At 40.1% G+C, this 27,513-nt stretch overlaps 1 protein-coding gene across 1 annotated transcript in view; it reads left to right on the forward strand.

The window, feature by feature from the left end:
• The window catches only part of PTPRT (protein tyrosine phosphatase receptor type T), a gene marked incomplete at its 5' end in the record, with an annotated part of 380,430 nt that overhangs the window by 86,287 nt on the left and 266,630 nt on the right, over positions 1 to 27,513 (forward strand). Inside the window, one exon of the mRNA XM_082065426.1 lies at positions 16,149 to 16,274. Within this exon, the coding sequence (XP_081921552.1) occupies positions 16,149 to 16,274 (126 nt within the window). The remainder of the gene's footprint in view (positions 1 to 16,148; positions 16,275 to 27,513) is intronic.

The following is a 27,513-nucleotide window of genomic DNA, read 5'->3' on the forward strand; positions in this document are numbered from 1 at the left end:
AAGTGTGTGGAACTGGCAATTTATAACTGAAGAGCTTTTGAAATCTTCCCAACAGTGGAGACCTCCAGTCTGTCTCTGGCTTCCCGATGAAGTAATGCTTGTCTTGAGGTGTATGACTCCTTATTTAAGGATATCAAAGCTAATGCTATGGCTGAGTCTTTCATAGCTGCTGTTTCTCTGGAGTCCACTTGGCTCACCTGACTATTTGGCCTCAACTCAATAGGAAAAAAAGGCATTGAAAATGCTGGAGGCTTCTGCTTTGGATTCTGCTGTGCCATGCAACTCTGATCTTCAACCTGGGAAAGTTAAGTTGGAGTTGATTCACTGGCTTCAGTGAATTGTTATAAAGGGAATTTTTTTGTTGTTTATTTATCTGTACGTTAAAAACCCAAACACCATACACTCAAAACAAACAAAAGCAAACCAACCAACCAAACCTCATACAAAACCAAACCAAAACAACACCAAGCAAAAAACACACCAGAAAGCAAAAACAAACCTAAATTGAACTCCCAAGGCTCTCCTCTTGTCTCCCCTTCCTCCCCCTCAATAAACCCAAAACCAACCAGAAGCATTAAAACCCCCCACAAAATCCCTCCCAAACGCAATAAACCTGAAGAAAGAATTCCAGGTTGAGTTGAGTGTTACTTGGGTCTCATGAGCTTTTGCATGATCCATTTTTGGGGTGCTTGGTTAGAGACATTTTAATGAGTAGAGAAGAGCTCTGCTTTGACAGACACGTACTTTGGAACAAATAGAGTTTGTTACTTTTGCCTTTTAAGGCTGGAATTGTCTACAGACACTGTCGTGCTCAGTATTTTTACTTCAGAATATACGTGTCTATTTCAAAGCTTGTGCTTATTTGCAATCCTAGATTTGTACACAGTTAGTTATTTCCTACCTGAATGAAAATAATCTCGGGCAGGCAGCTTGCATCTGTAAACACGTTTTCAGCGATTATTTGTACTCTGACTTTAGTGTTTTCCTTTTGCAAAGAGAGCGTACCAGAAATTACTATATTTAAGAATGGTACACCTGGTATCAGCATGATTAGAGGCAAGATTGCTTTACATTGAGTTTTTGCTGTTTGCTGACTTGTTGCCATAGTGGCACTAGTTTTGTTTCTGTAAATTTAGATTTTGCCTTTGTTGTTAAGGCACAATCAGTGCTGCATCGGCTGCTTAGCGCTCACTGTTTAAATAGGCAAGTCCAAAGATCTTGTATGTGGAATTGACAGATAGCCATCTAAGTAGCTTACCAGAAAATTGCTATAGCTATATCCCCCTGATCAAGGAGTTTTAAGTCATTGATTCCCAATTGTATTATTTTTTTTAATCACTTTTTGGTTCAAATAAGTGAAGGTAACAACCAGAGGTCCTGTTTTCCTCTGAAGAGCAGAGACCTGGCTGCAGTATGTGCGTTCTTCTTATTCTGGGCAAGTGGCAGGTGTTAAAGGAATAAGAGAGTATTCTCTCCATCCTTTCTGTCATTGTCATTGCAGGAGAATGGAGTGTTTGACTGAAATGGAGCATAGTTCATGGAGCTAAATCTTCTGGTTACAGCTGTTATGGAGGAGGTGATGGGGCAGCTGAGAAGTTTGGGATGAATTAAAGGTGGTGTCAGAGCAGCACGAAGCAAACCTGCATGTCTCTCCTCTGATAACATGTTTAGGCAATTGAATTTGTGACAATGGAGGAGGAATGGAAGAGTTTGGCTTTGTGTAAATACTTCAAATGAAAAGTGCTAATTTCTGTATCATTTTTGATGTGTTAATGGTAGCAGTGTTTTATTCTGTTCTGCTGGAAGTCTGGAAATCTGGGTTATGTGGTTGTCTGTATTTTTTTCTTCTTCAGTGTCAGAGAAAGTTTTCTCCTGGCTGTGCCTCCCGGGTCTATTATGGTCTACAAAGCTTGAGGACTTGGGGATTGGTTTGGTGTTTGCAAAGCACATCAGGAAAACAGCTGACGATACCTGTATGTGGCTGTTGCACTGACAAATATAAAGACTGACATTCTTAATGAGACCTCCTCTCCTGGGGAGGATGGCTAAACAATAAAGTTCATATTGAAAGACAAATTAATTCCTTCGCTCAACTAGGTTGTTTCCTCCTTCTCATGTTTGTCTACATGGAGAATGCTACACAGGAGAAAGGATCCAAGGGAACAGGAATACTTTTGGAGCTGCTCTGGGTAGCTAGTGCTTCTAGTGAGAGCACTTGGCAAATATTAAGGCTTGTAGCATTCATTTCGTAAGTGGGAAAGGAAGGCACAGGAATCGCAAATGTCACAAGCACCAGAATGCTCTCTCCAAGAGTTAATCCTGCAAATATAAATAGTTTGCCTTGTGATTTAACACAAACTTTAGATTTGACCTAAGTATCTTATTTTCCTTGTCACTTCCATTCAGCACCTGAACCAGCTGATCCTAATTCCCTCATGTTGGTTCCCAGTTACTCGCAGCTGCAGGAGGTTTGAATGATGATTTTCTGAATATCAACAAATTCTGCAAGTGTTTCAGGGTAGGGAAACAGTAGATTTTTGTGAGTCTTGAGTTTAGCAAAGCTTTACTGGCTTAAAGGCTTTGTAAAAATCACTAAGAATTAGTATTTGTATCTGCACTTTCATGTGTAGTGTATGTTAGGATTACAGCTGTTAGTACAAAACTATCAAAGTAAGTTCAATGTGTAAAAACCCTGGAGCACTCAGCAGTGTTATTTACTGTTTGCTGGATGTTTCACTCTTGTGCTGTCGCTGCTTTCAGCGGAGTAACACGATCTCAAGTTGCACCAGGGGAGGTTTATATTGGATATTAGGAAATATTTCTCCCTGGAAGGAGTTGTTGGGCATTGGAACAGGCTGCCCAGGGCAGCGGTTGCTGCTGCATCGCTCCGGTGAAGGACACACCATCCTGATACCGCAGTTGTTCTTAACTGCTCAGAGGGATGGGCCATTTCTCTCCAGAACATGTGTTGTGCTGCTTTCCTCCAAGAGACAATGAAGTCTCCTTATAGTGCTCTAGGACGGGTTATCTATCTGTAAGGCAGAATTTACATGTCCTAAAAAGTTAGGTGGATCACTTTGGGCTCTGCAAACCATAAAAAGTATTTTTCCTGGATTTTGTTTTTTGAGATGGAACGAAGCGTTGTGTTTTGAAATGATGAGCCTTTGATTGCGGGAGGTGTTAGAAAAATGGAGACATTTCCATTTCTGGACTATTTGGGATTTCTCTGTTCTACCTGGGGAACAGTGGCTGTAAAGCCACTTTTATGGGCTGTAAAGCAGACACTTATCTATCTAAACCTCTGGGGGGAACTGATGCTGTTTAATTTGAAAGACAGTTTAAAGTCACTTGTATTCCTGTAGAATAATCAAGCTGTCTCTGAGGAATTCTTGAATTACCAGATCAAGTCATTACTTGAACGCACTGAGCATGAGAATATTCCTTGCGAAACAAAATCTGCTTGTACTTCTGCATTGTGGAAAGGTGGAAGAAATCCTGGCTGTCCTGATTGCAGATCAGATAGAGGGGAAGAGGATCCGCGTTGGTGATGGTCACAGGTTTTTGTGCATGGCTGCACCAGGTGGGGATGGCTGTGGGTATTTCCCCATGTAACTTTATTTCTTGCTAACAGCAGCTGCTGGCTGGAAGTTTTTGTATCAGGCCTTTGGTATTTTAAATTAAAAAAATCTTTAGATATTTAAGATCTGTTCATTAGAAAAAGAAAAAAAGGTGCCAGATGCTTAATGTGAAGTGGGACATGGAGAAAAGAGCCTAGGAATTTTAAGTAAGCAAATGCTGTGTATTTAACAATGGATGGCTCCATATGAGACAACAGTATGAGGCATCTTCAGGAAATTCATGTTTTTGTGTTCCTCTGTAGCACCAAATGTTTCTATAGTCAGTTCTTAAATGCCCAGCAAAGAGGTCTTGTGGAGTAACTATGTTCCTAGTATCTGCTTTTGTATTTAAGTTACTGCTGCTCGGGGTCAATGTAAGCTTTCATGGGCAAGTGCAAAAGGAAGAGCTTTGTCCGTGTTTTTGCACTAAAATGTGCTCTGCCATTCTCATAGTGTTTGTATGAAGTGATGCTGCTACTCGGCATGCAGAATCATGGAAGCGAACGTGCCAGGAGATCGTGTAACACTTGCAGAACGGGGTGGAATAGGGTTTGGCACTTCTGGGTTCTGTTTCATGGAACTGACAATTGTCTAATATCTTACTCTCTGAATGCTGGGAAGCTCTTCATACTTGGCAATTTTTTAAAAGCCATTTGCCAAGGGATTAAGTGACATTTATGCTTGTGAAACTGTCTTGAAGCTGGGGACTTGCAGGAATTCTTGTCCGATGCCACAACAGGTTAAAGTCACAACATCTTATCCGCTCTACTGTATGACAGTAGTTGGAACTATGGATCATTTTCTTATATAGTAATGAAGAAATCACAGTTGTTGGGCGGGTTTTTTTGTTCCCTCCCCGAATTTTTGTATTTCTCAAGAAGATCAGAGTTTTGCTGGTCAAAGTAGAAACAGAAGGGAAGGGTTTGCACTAGAGAGGATGGAAAGCCAGGTTCTGGGTCTATGGACAAGCCCCCATGAACACTAGATTGGAAGAGCAGTGTGGGTGGGAAGGGTGTGAAAGCTGTAAGAACACTGGGATGCTTTGATATGAGTAAGTAGGAAGAAGTGAAGCTCACACTATAGTGTGTATTTTGCCTTTTAAACACCAACTGTCCTTTCCATAGCCCTGTAAGATTTGCCGATTAAATCCCATCTTTCCCCATGCATAGTTTTAATATGTCCACTTGTATTGCAGGAAAAATGCAGTGCAAAACTTGCTTTTACTAAGGTGTCTGTACAGCAAGAACACTTACAGTGGTGGCAAGGACACTAGCTACAATCTTATTTCAGTCTAATTTTTCTTCATTTCTGATTCTATAGTTCACTTTTAGCTGAAATTTTCTGCTCCATAAATTAAATTTAAGCAGTGGTTTGTTGTTGTGTTTTTGTTTTGTTTTTCCCCTGCCTAAGATTATCAGTTAAAAGGGGAACTGAGGGGGAAAAGCACAAACATTGCTTTGTGTTACTATTTCTTGATTTGTGATGCTATTAGTATTAGAAAAAAAATACGGAGGAATCTGGAAGGTGAAACCTAAAACTGTCACTTCTGGTGACAGGTGAAAAGAAGGGAGATGATATAGGTTGTGGTCAGTTTAGCTAATTTAGCTAATAAAATTACTACTTTTTTAAGATACGTATGACTTGTAGTCTCTCTTCTGGGAAATTGTTAGTTTTTGCCATAGATTAGTGTTATCAGAGGTAGTTAAGTAACATCTTTATTCCAGCTGGGACCTCACTGTCAAGTTCACTGTCAAGTTTCTATTCAGTATCTAATCTTAAGGTAGTGTTAAACTGCTAGAAATGCTGCAATATAGTAAAGGATCACAGTGTCTTAGAAGAAAAAAAAATACTCTAGGTCAATAGCCTAGTGAGAAGTTTGTCTTGTCCCAAAGTGCAGGATGTGATTTAAAGCAGTTCTGCCTCCTGGGTACAGCCCGATAGGCACAGTCACTCCGAGGGCAAAAAATATGAATATACTGCGATCCCTTTCTCCTCGCTGGGGTCTCAGTCGAGCACTTCTGCAGACACAGTGCCACCGTCCTGTGTTCACCTGCCATTGCATAAGGGCAAAAATATCCCCATCCCTTCTCTTTCCAGCAGTCCCCATGAAGGTAATAGCCAGGAGGTGTACGAGTGTGGCGAAGATGCAGAAGTCATCACAGGAGCTTATGGAGTCCAGAAGTGCTTACGATTTTGAAAATGATTAGGCAGGTTCATTGAATAAGAGCATTTCTTGGTACCAGTGAGGCTGGAAAGGTGTTTCAAGGGAGATTCAGTGTGGGCTTGTCTTGCATGTGTGTCTTTTCTAAGTGATGCTTCCCAGATATCTGACAGACTTCAGCCATTCTTAGGTTTTTAAGATGGGTGTGCAAAGTGCTTTGTTGTCTTTTCCTTTGCCAGTCTTCTGGGGAAACCTTACTGTGGCCTTTCTGAACTTAAAAAGGACCAAGAAGGATGATGGGGACAGACTTTTGAGCAGGGCCTCTTGCAATAGAGCAGGGGGTGATGGTTTTAAACTGAAGGAGGGGAGATTCAGGCTGGACGTGAGGAAGGAATATTTGCCCTTGAGCGTGGTGAGAGCCTGGCCCAGGTTGGCCAGAGAGGTGGTGGCTGAACCATCCCTGGAGACATCCCAGGCCAGGCTGGACGGGGCTCTGAGCACCCTGAGCTGGTGAAGATGTCCCTGCTCATGGCAGGGGGGGCACTGGGGAGCTGGGAAGGTCCTTCCAAGCCAAACTGTTCTGTGATTCCAGGTGTTTGTGAGAGGACTTGGGTAAAAAGATGGTCTGATGCCATAATGATTCCAATGGACTACAAAGTGTGTAGAGGACAAATGAGGATGCTTGATTAGCTTATTTATTATTGTTTTTACTTTTATGCAGTTTGCTAGGGCTTCCACCTGAAGGGTTAAAGATTATAGATGACCTCAATTTAGGAGAAGGACCATAGGGCAAACACCAAGAAAATGTTGCTTTCACTCTCTCTCTTACATTTTTGGCTGCAGTGCCTAATGGGTAGTTAACTAAAGTATCAATATAATTGCAGTATGGTTCTAATTGGGCAAGCATATTTAATGCCAATTCAGCTAATCAGAAACCGAGTCTAATTTCTATATTACGTAATATAAGTATAATCTTTTGAAGCATCGTATATTTAATGAATCAGAATCTTGCACAGATATCTTAAAATTAAAATGACCTATAAAAAAAATGAACGAAGAATTTGTTAGAAACTTTACACTCAGTTGAACTGCATAGTTGAAATCTTTAGGAGGACACTTTTTAAAAGAAAATCTTTGCTTCTGAGTATCTGCACTTTCACCTGGGGGCTTTGGGAATGTATTCCATTTTAATGAAGTTTCTGTGCTGTTAAATACTGTATGTAGCCATACTCACAAATACCCTTCCATCTACCAAAATCAAGTGGGAAACATATCCGACAGGGCTTGATGAGGATGTGCGTAAAGCAATGTCATGCAGAAGGTAGTTGTTTAATTTATGGAGACAGTGCCATTAAATTTCTAGTGTAAAGGGAATTTTTTTAAGCCAAGACAATTTTCTTCTTAAATTGCTAGTAAGACCTTATTTTCAGAAGTAAATGTCCAGTAAATGACCTTTTGTGCATCTGAATTACTCTGGTGAACCTGGAGTATTTTGGTGTAGGAACAGTAATAGAAAGTTTGTCTAAACTACTTCTAAAGTGTCTTGTCTTACCCGTATGTAGAAGGTGTTAACGCAATCCTCCTAGGTTACTAAAAGGAAATATTGATGTACTGTCAGTTAAACTATTTCAAAGCGTGTTTCAAATTTGGATTTTTAGACTCTGTGCTTCCCGGGGCCATCTCAGCTACTTTTGGGCTACAACGTGAAGTGCTGGTGTGCTTGGGGATAAAAAGCTCAGAGCACCTGGTTCACATGTCTTGATGAACCAAGGATTAAATGATGACTGAAACCATGGTTTATATGACAGAAAAGGATTTCTTATTACAATCTGGTCATTCAGTATCCTGAAAAGTGATTGCATTTAGATTCCTTCACCCCATGCCTTTCAAGTCTTAGAAGTGTTTTAAGCATTTAATGCTTCCTGGCAGAGTTCAGGCTTGATGCTGTTTTAAAGGAATAAGAACTGGGGAATCCAGAAAATCTTTCTTTAAAAATATATTCTGTTGGAAAAGCATCATCTGAAGTTTTGGCCTCAAACAGCAGATGATCTCTGCTGGAGACAGGAAAAAGGCCTTGGATGATGGAACAGGAATCTTCTTCTGTGTTTGTTACTAAGCAAGGTTCATATAACAAGGATACTACAACCTGAAACTATTTTGAAGTGAAGCACATAGTAAACATAAAATGTTGTCAATTAGTCTATTTGAGAGTTTGGAATTCCTCTCAAATCAAGAACCTCAGCAGATATTGAACTGTTCACAACCTGCTATTAGTAAATCAGTTCCCCGTGCCAGAGGATGAGCACAAGCCGCCTTGCAGGGACTGAGCGGGACCGTCTCAGCGAAACGTGGCCGGTGGTCGCTTTGTGACATTACTGGTGACTTGTCACTGGCTGCAGGTGGCTACGGGTGTGTTGGAATAACATGCTAAGTGGTGAGATGTGCAATTGTGGCCTCCTTTCTAACAAAATCTGAGCTATCTTTAGAGTTAACTGCGTTTGTGTTAATGTTGCCCTAATTTTGTCTCCTTTCCCCTGCTGTCCCTCTTTAATGCGGAGTTTACAACACTGCAGTTCTGCTCAATGCACGTTCTGGGTCAGATATTGTCAGTGAAAGATTCATAACTGTAATTAGAGAGGAGGTTTTGCACATGCACTTGCATACAGTAGTAGGAAATATGGTTAAACAGAAAAGGAGCCTCAACCATCGCTCAACTGACCAAAATTTGCAAGTTCTTTTGCACAGTCTGATGTTTGCCCGCGCAGCCCCAGTCTGACCCCAGGGCACCAAATGCGGAGCAGCTGGCTCAGCGCCGTCATTTCTGGGCTCGACTTGCTCCTGACACATTGAATGAGGATCAAGGTTTAACGGAAAACAATTTAAAATACATATCTTCACGTATTCTTGACATTGTGCTTTATATGTCATTTGAAACCGTAACTGTCAGCAACAAGTAAAATGATCTTTTGTAAGAGAGAACCTCAATCTGAGAAGTGTATTAATACAAACTTGTAGCTGTAAGAGTTGTTAGACCTCAATAGAAGTTATTTATACAGACATTCCCAGAGAGTAGCTTATAATAACCATGTTATTAAATTTAACAAGATATACAAATTGCAGCACTCACTGCAAGTTATCACAATTGTATTAGCCAATTAGATTTTATTTGTTGATACTCAGTAACAGACAATATCTATCCAAATTTCTGATATTCAACAAGTATACAGTTGTGCTAGTACTTATTAAGTGCGCTACCTCAAATATCAAGGAGCAGCCTTTGGAGACCTACAAAACACTGGACCTCTAATTGCATGTGTTCTTCAGAAGCAATTTAAGCAAAATGTTCTTGTTGTTCACCAAGAACCAACTCGCCGTTGTAGATTCTTCCACAAGAAATCATCATTTAAATTACTTGATATTTCTTCTTGGAGCCACTTAGAATACAGATGCGGTGTGCATGTATGCACACATACCTGGTTGTCCTTATGGATACTGCGGGTAGTTGTGAGTGTCCGAGGGAGCTGTAGTCACAAGCCCGTGTAAGGTGTTAGTAGGGGGTTGGCTTTGGTGATGGGGTGGAGAAGCTTCAGAGGATGCCAAGTGCAAAGAGCTTTACAGAAGCCTCTGCAGGCTGAATGGGGGAACTGCCAAAGAGAACGGGGCACTTTCTGAAGTTCAGCACTGATTGAATTTCCTTCCTTTGGCTTCATTTGGGTGGACTGAGCTAATTGGAATGATGATGAAAATGCCAGCCCAACAAGCTCTTGATTTCTTTTCTGACAATGATAAAAGTTTGTTCTAATTACATTTGATTGCAACCAGATTGTTTAGTTTTATGCTGTGTTCACTGGTGTGGCAAAAAACCAGACTTCCTACACTTATTTAAGCTACTATTTTCATGTTTTCTGATCATGAACTTCAAATAAAACATCTTATCTATAAGGAGAATCTTCCGTCAAAACAGGAGCTCCAGCAGCATTCAAGGAACAGTAGTACAGGGAAAGGAGAAAATGAGACGACATGTAGATGGTATTGGTATTCCTGAAATTGCATCTTTTAAGACAATATTTTATTCATCACCGGGGATGATATGAGTCAGTCAATGACTGCTTCTTGCTTAAAGTTCAAACACATTAATTTGAAGTTTGTATAAAAGCTTATTGAGAAAGATAGGCTTACTAATGGAATATAAAATAAGTGAGAAATGGTTATCTCCAGACAGTTTTTTGCTGCCTTAGTAGATGGTAAAAGTAAAATAAGTACATAATTTAAATGACTGCACAGCTTGAATAGGTATTTCATGTAGTATTATAAAATGTTGAGAGGAAGTAAGTCAATGGAAAGTACTGACTGATCCAGACTCTGGTGAGATAATTGATGTAGAATTCGGTGAAAATGCACCATAAATACAGTGTTAGATAATAAATACAATGTTAGATAATCCTGTTAAGATATACTGAATAATTAGACCCAAGACTTTTCAGATGCTGGAAGGAAAGAAAAGCAGTGTTAGCTTTTCTGCAGAAACAATGAATACCCAGAAATGGTTTATACTACCAATAGAGCTAATCACATCTTCAGCAATCGTGGCTAATCATTTAAGGTGGATTTTTGGAATACAGAAATGCATTGTTATAGGAAAAAAAAAAAAATGGTCCTGTAATTTAAAAAATAAATTGAAGCAAAGTAAGGCTTTTATTTAAACTACAAGAATAAAAACAAGTGCTACAAATTTGCATTTTTAAAAAGGAATCTTCATGTTGTCATACCATGAATAAAGCAGGAGCCTGTTTCAAGGATGAAAAAAAGCCAGTCAGCTAATGAATTAAAATGTTTTTAGCTCGAATCCTAAGAAAAGACGACGAGGAAAGTCTGTTTAAGAACTGTCTGTGGTTTTGAAAACCGCTGTTCATTTTTAAAGTTTTGTTATACTGGGAAGGGCAAGTCTGAAAACTCTTTATGTAAATGGATCTTGGTGTGTTTCAGCAGATTGAAACTAAACTGAACTTGCAAAGTTAGGGAAAGGCACAGTGTGCTGACTGACTTTGTTCTGTAGCGTAAAAACAAATCCAGAGAGATTGTAGATATGTATTGCTTAAATAAAGCAATAAAATGTTAATATTGAGGTATTGAAATAGGTGACAGCTAAGCTGTCAGAAGCAAGATATTATTGGTATTAAATAAAGGATGTGTATTCTGGCAAGTGAAGTTAGATGACTCATTCTAGATTTGGACATACAAATTTAAACAAATGACATTTAATGTTAGTTTTACTCCTAGGATACTTGAAAGCGATTTCACTGATCCTTGGTGGATTAGGAAGTACAGAATTAGTAATGAGTGTATGAGCTGGGCTAGGGCTCAAATCATGAGACTTGTAGGCAAGCTTTTGCAAAAAGAAACCTATAATAATGAATTTAAGCGTGAAAGCTTATCTTAACCTGACAAGTTCAGGAAATACAGCTGGAATATTTGTACCATACATGTCAGAATCCCAGCCACGGTGCTTGTTTTGCAGCAGAGTGGTTCTGTGGGGTTAGCAGGATAACTGATAAACTTTGTCTGACTGTTCCACGTTAGGGATGAGTAATTTCTGGAGAAAAGTGCTGGAAGAAAAAAATATTACTGGGATGACACTGTGTCTTTACACAATATTAGACTTGTATGATCTATGGCTTTCCTAGCATTGAGCTGTGTTATTGGTGACAGTTGTCATGAAGACCAAATGTAATCCTTTCTGCAGCGTCAGCAATATTTTGATGATAGGAAGGTTTCTATGCAATGAACATGCAACCATTAATTGCATCCATGCATGTGTCACGTGTGTATGTGCATGGAAACTGTGCTCATCAGCGGTTTCAAAATGTGTGGGAATAGCTGTGTCGTGTTGAACCTGCCAAGATAGCATTTCAACATGGTATATAAATTTGGAAAAGATTTTCAAAAAATGTATACCGATAGTATCGTGGTTTCCCTTAATAGGTTGATAACAGTTGAAATCACTGTGACACAAAATTCCAATAGTGAGCCTGCTTTGAGATGAGTAGAGTTTCCAGTTGAAATTAAGAGCTTTTCACAGAATCACAGAATGTCAGGGGTTGGAAAGGCCCTGGAAAGCTCATCCAGTGCAATCCCCCCATGGAGCAGGAACACCCAGCTGAGGTTACACAGGAAGGTGTCCAGGCGGGTTGGAATGTCTGCAGAGAAGGAGACTCCACAACCCCCTGGGCAGCCTGGGCCAGGCTCTGCCACCCTCACCGGGAACAAGTTTCTTCTCAAATTTAAGTGGAACCTCTTGTGTTCCAGTTTGAACCCATTACCCCTTGTCCTACCATTGGCTGTCACTGAGCAGAGCCTGGCTCCATCCTCCTGACACTCCCCCTTTACATATTTATAAACATTAATGAGGTCACCCCTCAGTCTCCTCTACTCCAAGGTAAAGAGCCCCAGCTCCCTCAGTCTTTCCTCACACAGGAGATGCTCCACTCCCTTAATCATCATTGTTGCCCTAGTACACTCTATTAGTGTACACTCTATTCCCTCAGAAACAATGGTGTGTTAATTTATAGTTCATAAATAACTTATCCCATAGTGTTTCTTACTGTAGTTGCCTCATATTTGGTGAGGCTGAATTGGTGAACTAAATCTCAGTTCTCATGAGAGTTTCAGAAGAGATGTTCCACAGAAAACTATTGCATGCTTTTTAATTTCATTTATTTAATAAGTAAGGGAGAAAGCTAAGTATTTATGCCCCAGACGAAAGGCCTGGGATGCGAGAAATGAGACTGATGTTCTCACTGTCTCTAATCCTTCCTACCTTGGGAAGGCTGTGAAGGGTCAATGAAATTATGTCTGATGCTGTGCTGCTTTCTGGGTGTGTTTAGAAACACAGGATAACTGATGAGGTTTCTCACGTTCAGCATGTGGTGTGGGGTTTTTGTTGTTGTTGGTTTTGTTTTGTTTTTAATCTGGTGAGTCCATGAGTTTGACATTGGATGACTTTATAAAACATTCTAACAATTGGATTTGTTAACATAAATAAATCAAACACTAATTGGAACGTGCCCCTGCCATTATTTTTGCTTACTGAATTAGATATAATGGCGTGAAGTTCTTTTTATCATATTTGTGCACTTATTTAAACACCCCCCTGGCGCACACTTCCGCAAATTCAATTATATATTCAAAGGAGGCATTCAATTTATGCAAGGCTGGTTTACATTTAATCTGGGGGCAAGTCTCAGTAACTGATGATAGGTCTGCTCAAAATTAATTAGCATCACTTAGATGAGCAGTGGCATTGTTACAAGCCTGCAGTGTAAAACAAGGGATATTTTATCCTTCCTGTGTGAGACGTTATTTGCTTCAATACGACCCTTTTCAGGAAAGGAAAAGCTGCTTTCTTTTTGGGTTTCATTCTGTGAAAAGAGGTCAACACCACATGTGTTATCTAACTATCAGTCATCTCTGTTTCCTTTTTTTTGCCCCGTTCAGCGACTGCATTTGTCACTGCTTAATTTTCAGCCAACCAGGGGACAGGCTCCAGGATCCCTGTTTGCTTCTTAAAATCCTCATTCTTATAAAGAAATTATGAAGATGTAGAACCCCATTTTGGTGAACGTTGGAATGTTCTCGTTTTCCTCAAACGACTTTGTGATCCTGTGGCTAAAATTATAATGTGCAAACCTGGTATCAAACAAGGCACTTTAAAGCTTCTGTAGATGTTGCCTCTTATCAGTGGAAAGTCCTAATTAATTTCCAGAAGTTCTCACTGTATCCTCTTCTCAGCTCCTCCAACTTTACCTACCTCAGCATGTATAAAATAACCTATTTAGCCAGTTATAGCAAGATATCAACAACTGCGTGCTCTGTTAAATGAGGATTTCTACCCCATATTTTGTTACTATCACTTGTTTTGCTTCTGGGACTCTGTAGCAGCACCTGTGCAGTTTTCTCCATGTACACGAGACCTTGTACAATTGTGCGGCTGGATCGGAGAATTTGTTTACAAGCCCTTCAAAGGAATAGCTCAGAGACAGCGGCGTTGTTGTGCTGAACAGAGGTGCTGAGGACGTGGTGTGTGGCTGACGTTGTGCTATTGAAGTGAATTTGCCAAAATTAGAATATCCTGCTTGGAGACTGAGAACATAGTATTTGCTATTATCTCTCATACCCTCTTGCTGTGAAAAAGGCGCACTCCCCCGCAATCCAGAACACCTTTATTTTCCCTTAGACATTTTAATTAGCGTGTTGAATATTTTAAATTTGAACTTTTTCACCTAAATTAAATTTTAAAAATTAGGGAAACAGTTGAAGTGTAGTCTTGCTCTTTTTGACAGCTGGGAAAGCTTCACAAGTACAGTCAATTTAAAGCAAAAAATATTAGAATGTTATATATGACACTTCTGAAATATTTGGAGATACTCTACTGAAACAGACAGGCAAGCTTGCAGGGGTCATAAGACATGCTACAGTCAGATTTGTTTATAATGAAAATATACAATATATCAAAATATATTTTTAGGGCAAGCTTGATCTTTAAACTTTTCTTTAACAGCTGAATGTTTTTGGGTGTCAGGTGCTCTACCCAACAAATCCTTCTAGTATATACTTAACTAGAAATAATATGTGTAGGTTTGTAGAACAACTTAGAAAACCAGTGGCAGTTGGAGTGCACACTAAGTCCTTTAACAGGATAAGGATTTAATAAATATTGATGACGTGGTATGTATTTGTGTTTGTCATTTATGAGGTGTTTCATAGAAACTGAGGCAAGTTTGGGCTTTCCTGGGAGCTAGCAAGTATAGGTGAAAACTAAAGAAGGCCTTGATGTCCCCAGTGTTCGTTAATCCTTATCGCAAAGGAACCTCAGATCACTCACTTAGCAGCTGTTTATTGTGTCTGTGTAGGCAATGCAGCCTCTGGGAAGGAATAAAGAGTCAGGAATGTCTCTGTGCATCTAACTCCATGATTAGTGTCAAGAGCAATTGGCAGTTTGGCTGGCAGAGCGAATTAGAGTTGCCTTGAGCATCGCTCAGGCCTTGTGGCTCTCAAGTGTTAGATATGTCCAGTTGACTTTGGAGTAGTATCTGCAGAGAAAAATTGCCCTTGCTGCCTTGAGAGAGAAAACCAAAGCAGTACAGAGACACTGTTGGCGTGATTAAGGTCTGAGCTCCAGGACCCAGGCTGCCCGGTGTGATGGATCCAGTACTGAAATGTCTTTGGCAGACAAAGCTGGGTGGATGTGAAGAGAAATATGCCCCAAGTACTGTAAGAGACACCACTGTAGGCATATCCTACCAGGGAATAAAGTACCTTGATTTGTCTGCTTGACACAAGTTCTGAAAATCTGCATTGGCATACAAAATTCATTCCACTGTTCATGGGTTTCCCTTGATTCACAAGTGTTCAGGCAGCTGCCAGGTTATTTACGGCAGTTAACTGCATCCAGGTATTTTGGGAATTGCAGTAGGAAAGATCGCTTAGTCAGCAGTCTGGAAGGCGTGAATGGTAGTTGCCATTGACTTTACATTATTCTCCTGTTGTGGAGAAACTAAAAAGTATTGAGTTGGAAGACCTTGACGAATAGGCACAGGCTACATGGAGCTTTGTGGTGATATGCGTAAGAGGTGGTTAAAAGGAAGGTTGAACTTTCTTTAGGTGTAACCCAAGGTTGTGGGAGTTCCCAAGGGAATGGCAGGAAGAGGCTGAGGTTGGACATTCAGAAAAGGTTCTTCACCCAGAGGTGCTGGACACTGAACAGGCTCCCCAGGGAGGGGTCACGGCCCCAACCTGACAGTGTTCAAGAAGAGACTGGACACCGTCCTCAGACACACGAGGTGACCTGTGGGGTGTCACTGCAGGGACAGAAGTTCAACTCCATGATTCCCGTGGGTCCCTTCCAGCTCAGGACATTCCATGATTCTGTGATTGTATAATTCAAGGCTTAAAACTGAAAAAAGTGAGGATTCACTATAGGAACGCTGATGCTGTTCTTGTTTACCTTCTACGTTTCTTCTTCCTTTTTTTATTATCTGACCTAGAGGTTTATGTAATTAAGTATCAATTACTGGGATCCAAACAGAAATAGTCCTGCGTGTGTGAATCATCTGCAATTGCCCTTGAAAATGTAAAGACTGTAAGTTGAAATAAAGGCAACTGATCTAAGAAACAGTAGCATGAGGAGAAGAAGAGTAAGGCTTCCAACAAATACAAAATTTAAAAAGTACAAAAATGTTTTCTGGATAACTCTTCTGCTGTCTGAAATGTAATATGCAGGAAACGTTGTTTTTTTTTTTTCCCTGTGTAATCTTGCATACAGAATATTTAAGTAAATAATTAATATGTCAATGTATTTTTCTTGGCTTTAGGTGGTTGTTCATTCGATGAGCACTACAGTAATTGTGGTTATAGTGTGGCCTTGGGAACCAATGGATTTACTTGGGAGCAGATCAATACCTGGGAAAAGCCAACGATGGATCCTGCTGTCCCAACTGGTAAGTTAATGAATTCATAAATGTGAAATGGCTTTTTACCAACACTTGCTATTTGATATCCTTGCTGAATCCTTTTACATTCCTTATTCTTACTTTATTCCATGGGTATAAATTCTCTAGCCTTAATGAAAATCCTGTGGAAAGTTTGTTTCACGTTGAAAAGGGACTTGCTTTAAGAAGCACACTGAAATTTTCTAAAAAGAAATCATAATTCATAATTTGTCTGTGTTCCTTGCCACTTAAAATAGCAGCGCGAGCCCCTTTAAAGCAGTGGACGCAATGACAAACACAACTGACAAGCTTTGGCTTTGTTAAGCTAAGGCTTTGATTTCAGTCCTAAGAAACAAGTATTTATTCTGGTTAGTGTGTTGCACCCTGAGAAGCATGAGCACCGTGGCAGAACCAGAATATAATGTTCTTCGAGAGATATTCTTATGCCTGTAATTATTGGGGTAAGAAACCTGTAATTGCTGGCTGCCTGTTAAGGGCACCGTGTAGAGCTGACGCAACAACAGCTCCCTGCCACAGCCGTTGATAGACAGCCCCGTCTGCATCCCTGGCTGCTGCTGTCAGTAGGAAATAACACATTTCTCCATCACCAAGGCTTGGTTAAGGAGGGTGGGTGTGGTTGGTTTGTTTGGTTTGCTTTGGTTTTTATTTTTTCTTTTTTTATTACAGCTTAGATTGGAAGTAGTTTGGTATAAGATCTTTCAAAGTGTTTAACACCTCGTACCACTTGGCTGCAGCATCCCCAAAGTAGTTATTTGTCAAAGTTACAGTTTTTTGGTCTTGTCTGTGAGAATGTATTTCGTTGTTCTGGATGCTGTTGTTTTTTAGTGAGAGTGATTTTATCTTTATGGTTTCTCAGCTTCTGCCCTGTTGTGTCCTATTCCGTGTCCCTGGTAGAGATCTAGCTAGAGAAATACAACAGATCTTTGAATTGACTGATCCCAGAGAGATGTGAAGGACCAGGAGCATACACAGATTTGATGCAATTTGGGAAGGAAGGAACAAATGGAAGGGCTTACATGGCTTAGTGAGTGGGTGAGTTCAATACTTGTCAACTCTGAATATTAAGGTAAACCCCATCTTCCTGGCTTCCATATGAAGATTTATTGTCATCTAAAATACACTGGAATCATGGAGGAATGAGTAGACAAACAACAGTGGAATGGCGTGGTAAAACAGAAACAAAATAAAACTAACCAAATACTAACCAAGCGGAAAAAAAAAAAAAAAAACCAAAAAAAAAATCAAACAACCCCAAAACCACAAACAATAAAAAACCCAACAAACAACACTAAACCCTAAGGCTTTCAGAACTATTTCTACAAAACTAAATAGAGATCTGTATTTTCCTCCTTTCTACATCATTCATGATGTCCAGTAGCACTAATAAATATATAAAGGTGTTAGAGCAGCTGTAAATTTAGTCAAGATTAGACCTCACGTGGGAAATGCAAAGGCTTTATTGTAGAAAAATGCAAAACTAAAGCAGCCATCAGCTTGGAATGTGCTGATGAAGAAATATCTGAAGATAATTTAAGGAGCGTAAGGGGAAATGGCTCAGTTACTAATTGACATCTCAGGACTGACTATTCACAAGGAAATCAGTCGGTAGAGAAAGAAGATCGACCACAGCAAATGTGTACAGAAGGCTCCAACAACAAAAACATGTTTTCAAGAGCTGTCCAAATCATGATAACCTTGAAGTAAATTGCAGTGGTCAATGAGAGAGCCCGGAGCGAGCGGAGACATCAGAGCTGTTACCGAGAGGCTGGATTGCTGGGTAGAATTGTAATGCGTGTTGTTTGTATTGCTTACTCATTGAAAATCTGTTTTGTGAGAATAAAAGATGTTTAGTTAAAATGCATCTATTGGCAAAGCCCGGCGAATAAACCGATGAACAGCATGTTCCATTCTTACACACATGGACATCTTTAACTCTAGAGTACTAGAACATTTGGTGATTGACTTTCCATTCTATTTAATTTCTCCCCAGCAGCAAAAAGCAGCAGGGTGTAAATCCACTGAGCTGTGGGGTGTAAGAGGTGGTAACAAAGAGGTGTTGGGACAATAAGCCTCTTCTGGTGGCCAGCTATAGGCAGGAAAGCCGCTTAGCACAAAGAGTGGCGACAGCGGTGCCAGAACGCAAGCAGTAAGGTAGATTTTCTTTATCAGGATGATACTTTGGACTCTATTTTCTTTTTGTAACTGGAAATAAATTAAAATATATATTGTGGAAATGGTAAAAACAAAAGGTGAGCAGGCGTTTGGTTCAGTGACGCTAAGTAACTGCTTTCAGAAGTTACCAACAGGTCCCTTTGAATTCAACCAAGCCACAGAACTCTGTCCTCCTGAATACCAATAATATCCGACACTTTTTACAATAGCACAGGCGAGAGCCTGCGTCTGCAGTGCAGTGTAACTCTCTGCTGACACACTGCTGCAAAGGTATTTTTCCAGGGATGACTTTCTGTTCTTTATTTTTTTGAATTAAAATGTCAAAAAAAAAAAAAAAAAAAGGCTGTTAAACTGCTCCATTACCAATGCAGAAGTTTGTAGGCAATTTGTTCTGCTCCATTGCTAGCAAATAAACTGTTTTCCACGAATTCTATGATTAATTCCTTAGGGCTGGAAACAGTGTTAATTGGGGGATTAAGAACCAGATGTTTGTTGTTCTGAATAAATGTTTCAAAAATGTGAAAGAAGTGAATTGTAGGTATCCAATCCTGAGACTTTGGGGGGGACTGTTTTTCTACCTTCTTGCACAATAGCAGGAGCAATTATAACAAAATATTCTTCAACAGATGGGTGTTTACTTAAGCCTGAACACCCTCAGTGATGAGTATTCTACAGCCTTTGGGCTGCTTGTTCCACTCCTTGAGTTATAAAGGTTCTCAGTCCTTCATTTTCCTCTTTATGGCTTCATCTCATTATTTTTTGTTCCATCTTTGACTAGGGAGAATAATCATTTGTTCTCTTTTCTGTAGTTCTGTGCAGTTTTGTTTCGCAGGACTAAACATGACCCAGTCCTTATAACCTTTCTTAATTCAGTGTCTCATTTCCTTCCCTCTTCCCTGTGCCTTCAATCATTACTTTATCTTTTTTGGGTGTTTGCCCAAAGCTGTGTTACCAAGCAGGGATTCAATACTGTACATGGCAGTGCTGGTGGGGCACAAGATTTTAATTCTGTTGTAGAAATTCACAGTACAACAAGTAGATTTCTCCTGCTTCTTTTTATTTCCATCTTGTGGTTTTCATTCTCCTTTTCCTGTAAATATTCGGTCTTTATGTGCTGGTGTTGGATCACACAGGTTATTTCCTTGGTGGTAAAGTAAGTAGGGCCCTAGCTTTTCTGTATTTTTTGAGGCAGATACTTGGTTAGTAAAACAAGGAAATGTGTTGTGTTTAAACTAACTAGATAAAAGTACTGGCCTTACTTTTCATGTTACAACATTGCAGTGCTCAAAGAACACTGGACCCACCTGCTCTTGCAGCAGTTGCAATTATAATATTAATAATGAGAGTATTTAACTTTTGTGTGTTCAGAGTATTTAACCATCATCTGGTAATTAACTCCATTGGAGACTTAACCAGGGCTGACTGGGCTGAAGTAATTACTTTAATTGTATTAAATACGATTCTACTATGAATACAAAGCCATGATGCCGTGTGCTGTCCTACAGCAGCATTCCTTGGTGTTAGATTTACTGTTAATCTCAAGTTTGCTTCTGTGAAGTCTCCCCGTTCCAAGTTAGCGGATAATCAGTGCACAGAGGCTGAAGCTCTGGCCCGTCTGCCTGGCTGCTCACTTCTCTTCGCAGATGTAAATTAGCACTTAGTGCAGGGGTGTCAGACTTGTTTTCACCGGGGGCCACATCAGCCTCCCAGTAATTTTAGGACTGTATGAATATAGGAGTAGTTACATTTTTGCAGTCCTAAAATTAATTCGATCCTTTGATGGCAACTGTGAGGCTGATGTGGCCCCCGATGAAAATGAGTTTGACACCCCTGACTTAACATAAGTGCTACTTCGTGTGTATATGCGTGTGTATACACATAGATATGTGTCTGTATTCGTGTGGCATATCACTGCTGTTTCTTGCTGCGTTGCTTTCTGTAGACATCCTGTTTGTCTAGAAAACAAGTTTTAGATATTATGAATTTAGGGATGAACAAAATGCTTGGAACCAATTATAGTATTTAGTCATATATAGAATTAGTTGCAACACTTACACGTTACTTAGCAAGTGCAAATTGCCTCACTTTGCTTGCTTATTCCACAGAGTCCACAAATTTTCTGCAAAGAGAAATGGGGCCTCTTATTGGCCAAAGGTGTTTCTGTAGTAGAAATAGATGCATTTTTATCTTTCGTAGAGCCAAATTTGCTTGCAATGTCTAACTAATGGTTTGAAAACACAAAACAGTTGTGGAAAATGCCACTGATACATGGCTTATGGATTGTGTTTGTATTTCTGTGAAGCTTATCGAGTGGCAGACAGTGTTGCAGCAGCTCAGAATTGCAGTGTCTTTGTGCTTCCTCTGTTTACAAGTGAGCTAAAGGGTTCAAACTGGTTCATGATGCTTCAGAAGACTATGGCAGGTGGTACCAAATGGCTGCTCGCTACACCATTGCATGAGCTGCAACACTGACAGGTCTGGTCCCCCCTTCAGAGATGAGTCACAATTTGCTCTGTCATCTTCTCGGATGAATTTGGAGGAGGAGCCTGTTCTGAATTCTCTCAATGGTGGGTGTTTTGGGGTAATAGTTGGCAGGGTTAAGGCACAGATGTATTTCTTCCATGACCCTGCATTGCCTGGCCCCTGAGTGAACACAGCTCTAGAGCTGCTCAGTGGGTGCAGCTCCTCGCTTCCCTCGAATGCATTGCACCAAATTGACAATTTGTAGCAGAGTTTCTTTATTTTCTCTTGCAGCAGAGATCAGGGATAGGGACTCATCTAATTGGGTGTGTTCTTTAGTTCCAGTAACTAGAGGGCTTTCTGAGCTTCTCACTGCAAGAACAGAAGGGTGATCATGGTTAGTGTTGCTTCGTGAACTACTCATTTAGCAGGCGAACATCCTAGCTGTGATGTATGTATGAATACCAGATGGCTAAATTCTGCTTGGACTCCACTGAACTGAGTGGGGTTTTACGTTAGTCTAATAGGCCAAATGCTTTCCCATGTCACCTTCCTCTTTTAGTTGAGTGTCACCATGGAGTTACCGTGGGAATGAATTATTTTGAAACAGCTTTCCTTGAGGAAGGTGGTAACCATCCATCTATGCCCATGTGGAAGACGGGCAGGATCTTCTAATTTCATTCAGGAGATAGCTGATGTGAGGTTAGTGTGAACCTCTACAAAGGACAGAGAACCTCTGTGCATAGGTCAGACAGTTGTCCTTTTTTCTTCAGGCAAGAATGAATGCCAACAGGACTTAGACTCAACATTTATAAATTCAAAAGGCAATGCAGTAAAAGTAACATTTCCTCATGTCTGGGTGTATTAATTCTTGCTTACAAGAAAACACACAAACAAACTTGTTAAAGGAATAAATTAAAATTCAACTGTGTATATGATGAATCATGATCCAATTTTGTCTGAGAGGGAGAAAGAAATTTGGCTCAGCTGGTTGTATATTGTTTTTCTCCAAAAAAATATTTTTTCCTGGGGAAATTACAAAGAATGAATCAAATATGTTTTTCCCCACTCTTTCACTTGAATACAAGTAAATACATTAGTCTGGGGGGATAGGTAATGAACTCAAAGTCATTTCTCAGCTTTTAAGGTTTGAGCAGAAAGGGATCTCCTTGGTGCGTTTTTATTTTGCTGTTTGCTGTGCAGCCTCACACCTGTGTTTTGGGGTTCTTTTTTGCAATTGGAAGTGGTTGTTTCCCATTTCCAGAATTCATCCTTATTTTATGCAAACCCAAGTTCTGTGGGTCGATTGCTTAGTTTCCTGGATTTATTTTAGTGGATGTGCATGATAATTGTTTGTACTGCTAGGGAAGTGTAACCATTCTGTTGAGGCTCAGCATACTAGTTTTGGATGGAATAGAAATAGTGAGGGAGCATTTGACTTAAGTACATGTGAAATTGCACACCAGTAAATGAAGAATATCACAGTTAAAAGCTAGGTAGCTGTTCCATTATGTGAGATGCAAGAGGAGCTGATTTAATTAAGAACATTTAGCCCTCTAGAGGCTTTCTACTGAAGAGAAATTACATTTCAGTTTTTCATTCATATTGTAAATGTGAGATAGAGTTTCTCTCTACGTGCCGTTGCGAGAGGTCAGCAGAAGCATGTTTCCACTTGGATGGAGATGGTGCTTTGGTACCGAAATCCACCTTAGCAAGGATGTGTAGCCTTCTCTGAACATGCATTGCATAAAGAAATGTTATCAAAGGAATCTGGAAGAATGACTTCCAGGGAGGCCTTTAGATGACCCTGAAGGGGTTGCTGTCTGTGGGGAATACACGGAGTTACTGCACCTTGATGTGTTAAACGGTGCATTTGAACTGTTGCCAGTCTATTTCTGATCCTCTTCTGTGGAAGCTGTCAGAAACAGAGCTGTTTGTGAGCAGCAGGACCTTCCCATTATCACCATTAGCGAGACTGTGACACTTTGAAAGCGCCGCCGTGACACCATTCAGCATCACGCGAGGAGGAAGGACAAGAAAGCCCCTGTTGTATGTGGTTTTCCTCCCTGGTTTTAGTACTGAAGCATATTAATTTTTCTCAGCACCTGTTGGCTCTGGCAGGAACTGGTGCCTTTCAGCTTCTTAGCACACAGTCTGTGTTTTTCGGAATCTATTATTTTGAGCTCTATTAGGACATGCTGTCTGGGTGCCAAATGTGTTAAAACTGCTTTTTGTTTAGGAGCCAAGTTAGGGAATTGTATGGCCACACCAATGGAAAAACATTTGTCAATGAAAACTTTAAAAGCTTTAGGAGTTGGGGAGTAGACGGAAGAGAGGTTATTTTCTAAGTAGATTAAATCTAGTTTAAATTCTGTTGAAATCCATATAGTTGTATCAAAATAAGGCTAGAATACAAACCAAGCTTTGACTAAGATCTTTTCGTTTAAATACTTATTTCTGTGGAAATTCTTCCTGTACTAAGGGTTGGATTGATTATTTAATACCCCTTTGTTCATATTGGAAAACTCAGAGCTGGAAGAGACACATGCGTAATGAAGAACAGGAGTGAACAAGGTGCAAGGAAGAATGAGGGATGGGAAGGTCTTTCTGGCAAAGATGAGGTACTAAAAATGATACATGTGAAGCTAGTGGGTATTAAGGAATAGAGGAAAAGCGGTGACTAAAGTATGAACAAATGTTTCAGATAGAATACGTAGATTCTAGTGATATTGAAGGAATTGACCGGGGAACACTGCACGTCTAGTGAGAGCTTGATACATTTGTCACAGAACTTCCTCTCCATTGGGTATTTCTTCTTTATGCTGGAAGGTTGGTTAGCAAACTAGACATGGAAAAGAGCTAAGAGGAAAGAAGTTCCAAGACAAGAGTGACCTGAGAAATCTGCATGAGCCAGATGGGAAAAGTCAAGACAGATCAAGTTTGAAAAGAAGAAGGGGAAGATTTTAAATGAACAAATGCTGACAGAAAGGATTTACAAAAGGAAATGCTGAGGGAATCATAGACAAAACTACTCCTCAGAACTGATCCAAGAAAGCAACGGAGGCATTAAATAGACATTCAAAGTAGAGGCTGGGCAGAACGCAGGGAAGGCAAGCAGGGTAGGACAGGTGGGTGCCCAGCCCCTCATGTGCTTTAATAGCAGAGCTGTGCTCAGTTTGTCTCCATGAATTTCCATCTTTTTGCAATTACCTGACATAGATTCGGTGGAATTCTCCTGAAGTCTCTTACATTCAGTGGAAACTGAGTTATAATCTCTTACAGGACCGTGTGCTGCTGTGGATTGTCTGACTAATGCACTACTTTTTTTTCCCCATTTGTCTTTTTTTTTCCCAGTGTACCCTCATCTTTCTCTTTTCCTCTTTTTACTCCTATCTCAATACCATCACACCACTTAGCAGGCTCTCAACATCTGAGTACAAAGCTATTGTACCATATCTAAGGTCCCAGTGTTATGAATTATTTAACTAATGCTGTTTCTTTACCATAAGCCTGATTATAGTGAATATAGTGGAATAGCTGGAAGTCTTTCCACCTGCTTCAAAATAAACAGGATGGGGTTTCACAATGAGCAGTGTACATGGTCTTGATTTTCAAATACTCGACTATTTAGTTAGATTGTTTGGATGGAATGGTAATAACAACCTCTGTTCACTGGTTCCACTGAGAACTCTTGCTATTGGGAATTTGTGGGGGAAAAGAGCTCATTTTTTATGCTTAGGATATATTAGCATTTGCTATTCCCAGTATTAGATATGTAGTGCATGTAACTTGGCACATGAAAAATACTGGTTTTAAATAAGCCTGTTCTCTGAGAGTCACTTGTACATGTACAAAAAGAAGTCAATAGCAATAATATTCAGATATTCTCAAAGGGAAAAATAATGTATGCATCTCCTGCACCAGCAGTCCAGCCTCCTCCTTATCATTCACCTCTTCTCGAAGGGAGTGGAAGCTGTTGCGGTTGTGTTCCTTTGAGATGGGAGTTATAATATTACAGATTATCACTTGTTTTCAGTATTGACTAGAAAAATAAATGTGATTATGTTTATGAATGTTGAAAATTAAGCAAAATAAAGCAATTGTGTGTGTTTGAGGATCTTTTTAAATGAAAAGCTGTATTCACTGAATTCTCGTCGGCTCTTTTTCTCACTGTCATGTTTCATGATGTGAACTCTCAATTGAATGAACAGCTGCAGTAAAATGGCATCAGCCAAGTCCCAGGGAATTCACAGGAAATTGAGACATTTCAGGCTGTAACATAAGGCCTTTCGGGTGCTCATTTACCTTTAGAAATGCTTGGCTTTTTATTAGTGTAAAGTTTATAAATACAGAGAGGTGTCAAGCCCTTGTTTGCAGTTCTCGCTCTTGGCACTTTGGAGTGTAGGTCTCGTACAAACAAAACAAAGTCACTTCACTGTCACCATAGAGAGGGTTTATATTTCTAATTGTGGAAACAGTTTTTTTCTTCTGGTCATCTCCTTTGGATTTACTTAGTGTGAGCATGAGGGTAAGGAGAAGGAAATGTCTGTGCTGATCTGCAGAATATTGTAAGAAAAGCAGAATAGGAACCCTACAACACAGCTCGGGTGTCTATGAGCCTCCTTGGTTCATCTCATTCTTCTAAGACAAGACTGTCCTGAACACCAAAGGTCTGACCTGCATCCCTTTGATCTTTGAAAAGGCCATCTGCTGCCTTGTATGGATGTTGGCTGGGTCAGGCCTAATCACAATGGGTGTTTTATCCAGTTTTTTCTCTGTTTCTGGCACACCCAGCAGCACAAGCTCCGTGTGGAACCACACTGAAAGAACAAAGCCATGAAGCAGCACAGTGGTTTCTCTGGTTCACTTTAAGATGCTTTAGAACAAATGTTTTATACTGAAAGTTTGTGCAGTGCTTCCATTGTTTTAAATTTACTTCTATACCTGCAATACCATCTTCATCTTATAATTTTCTCTGGTTATGACAGTGAAGATCAGGCTGTGAAGCGTCTTGGCACTAAACCCAAATCACCTTCTCCTTCACCTCCAGCCTAACTAGGATATAATCAAGGTATTAAAAACCAACCAACCAACACCAAGCCAAACACAAAATCCCCAACAAGAGAAGCAAAACAAAACTGCAAACCCCCAAACTATAAGCTAAATTAACTTCTTGCTAAATTTGATGCAGTCTAGGGTGACCGAGTGAAGATGTACCATGGATATTGCTGTACATTCTTATGGCCAGTTTTACTACTCCATCTGTCCAGAGCAGGCAAATGTCATTCCCCCTTTCAGTTTTATAGGTTTAACTTGTTTAGCAACGTAGTTATGGGAATATTCAAAGGAGGAATCGTAACGAGAAAGAAGTATTTTAGCTTAGTTCTCATTAGCTGTTCATCTAGAACAGATTGCATAGGATGATCTTCTGGAGTGTGTCTAATTGCTGCAGCATGGTAATTTAATGGGGACACATTTTTATAAGCTTGTTTAAGTGCATCTGTGCCAACTGACCTCACAGCTTGGTGTGCAGTGATTCAGCACTAGGAACAAGCATTTAGATATAGGATGTCCTTTGTAGGGCCCACTTCATTCACTGTTTGATTTTTATATGGCATCTGGCATCACTGTGATATCTGAATGAAAACTCTTCATCCTTCATCCCATTTTCTAATTGTAAATGTTTGTTGTTCTTCAGCCGTGGTTTGAAGTCCAAACAGCCCTGTTCTGTATGTTATTACTTTTTTTCCTTGTGTTCTGAGCTCTTCTTATATGATGTTCATGTTAGTTCCAGGCAAAGTAAAATAACTCTTATACTCAGAAGTGTTTTTTCCATAGCAACAAACCAAAAAGCTTTCAAAACTCTACTCCTGAAGCTCTTATTGCACTATTTCCATGTGTCTTTTCTAAAAACCTTGTGTCCATTTCTTTTTCCTCCTTTGTTCCCTTCTCCTTCGGCCTCATCCCTCAGGATTCTCTTGTCACTCACAACCTCAAGCCCGATGAGACACAGATCTGTAAAACCGATTCCTTCAGGCTGCCAGGAGGAGGGGCCGCGCACACTGCGCTGAATTGGTGCCGAAACATTCCTCAGCCTTGTAGCCTCTAAGTGAGAAACAGGACTTCAAAAGCTAATTTGCTTGTTTTCATCGCACGATCTTAATTCTACAAGGGAGAGAAGATGATCTAATCTAATTTAATTTTGCTCTTTGAGGAGAAGGGAGATCACTTGGCCAGCTGCTGCTCTGAGCAAACACGGAGCGTGCAGGCTACAAGATAAGCTTTGAACTTTACCAAGTCTCTTGGCAGTATATGCTAATGTGTGCTGTTGGGAGATGCCTGAAACTTTTGCTTCTGATTGTATTAATTAGTGAGCTGCTCCAAATGAGCTGTAACTCACTGTAAAATAAGTAAGAGTTGTTACACACAGGGCTTTCTCGGTTCCTGATGCTTTACTGTTTGGGCAGGGTGGACTGTGAGGAGACCTGATTCATGAAATCACAATAATGCTGTCTATTTTGATTTCTTTCTAAACTCTCAGCATTCATCTCTGCTATTCAAGGTGTTTATTTGCTAGAAGGAGAAATAGCGTGTT

This window comes from Streptopelia decaocto, assembly GCF_964273445.1.
Source record: "Streptopelia decaocto genome assembly, chromosome: 14".
Classification (NCBI taxonomy): Eukaryota; Metazoa; Chordata; class Aves; order Columbiformes; family Columbidae; genus Streptopelia; species Streptopelia decaocto.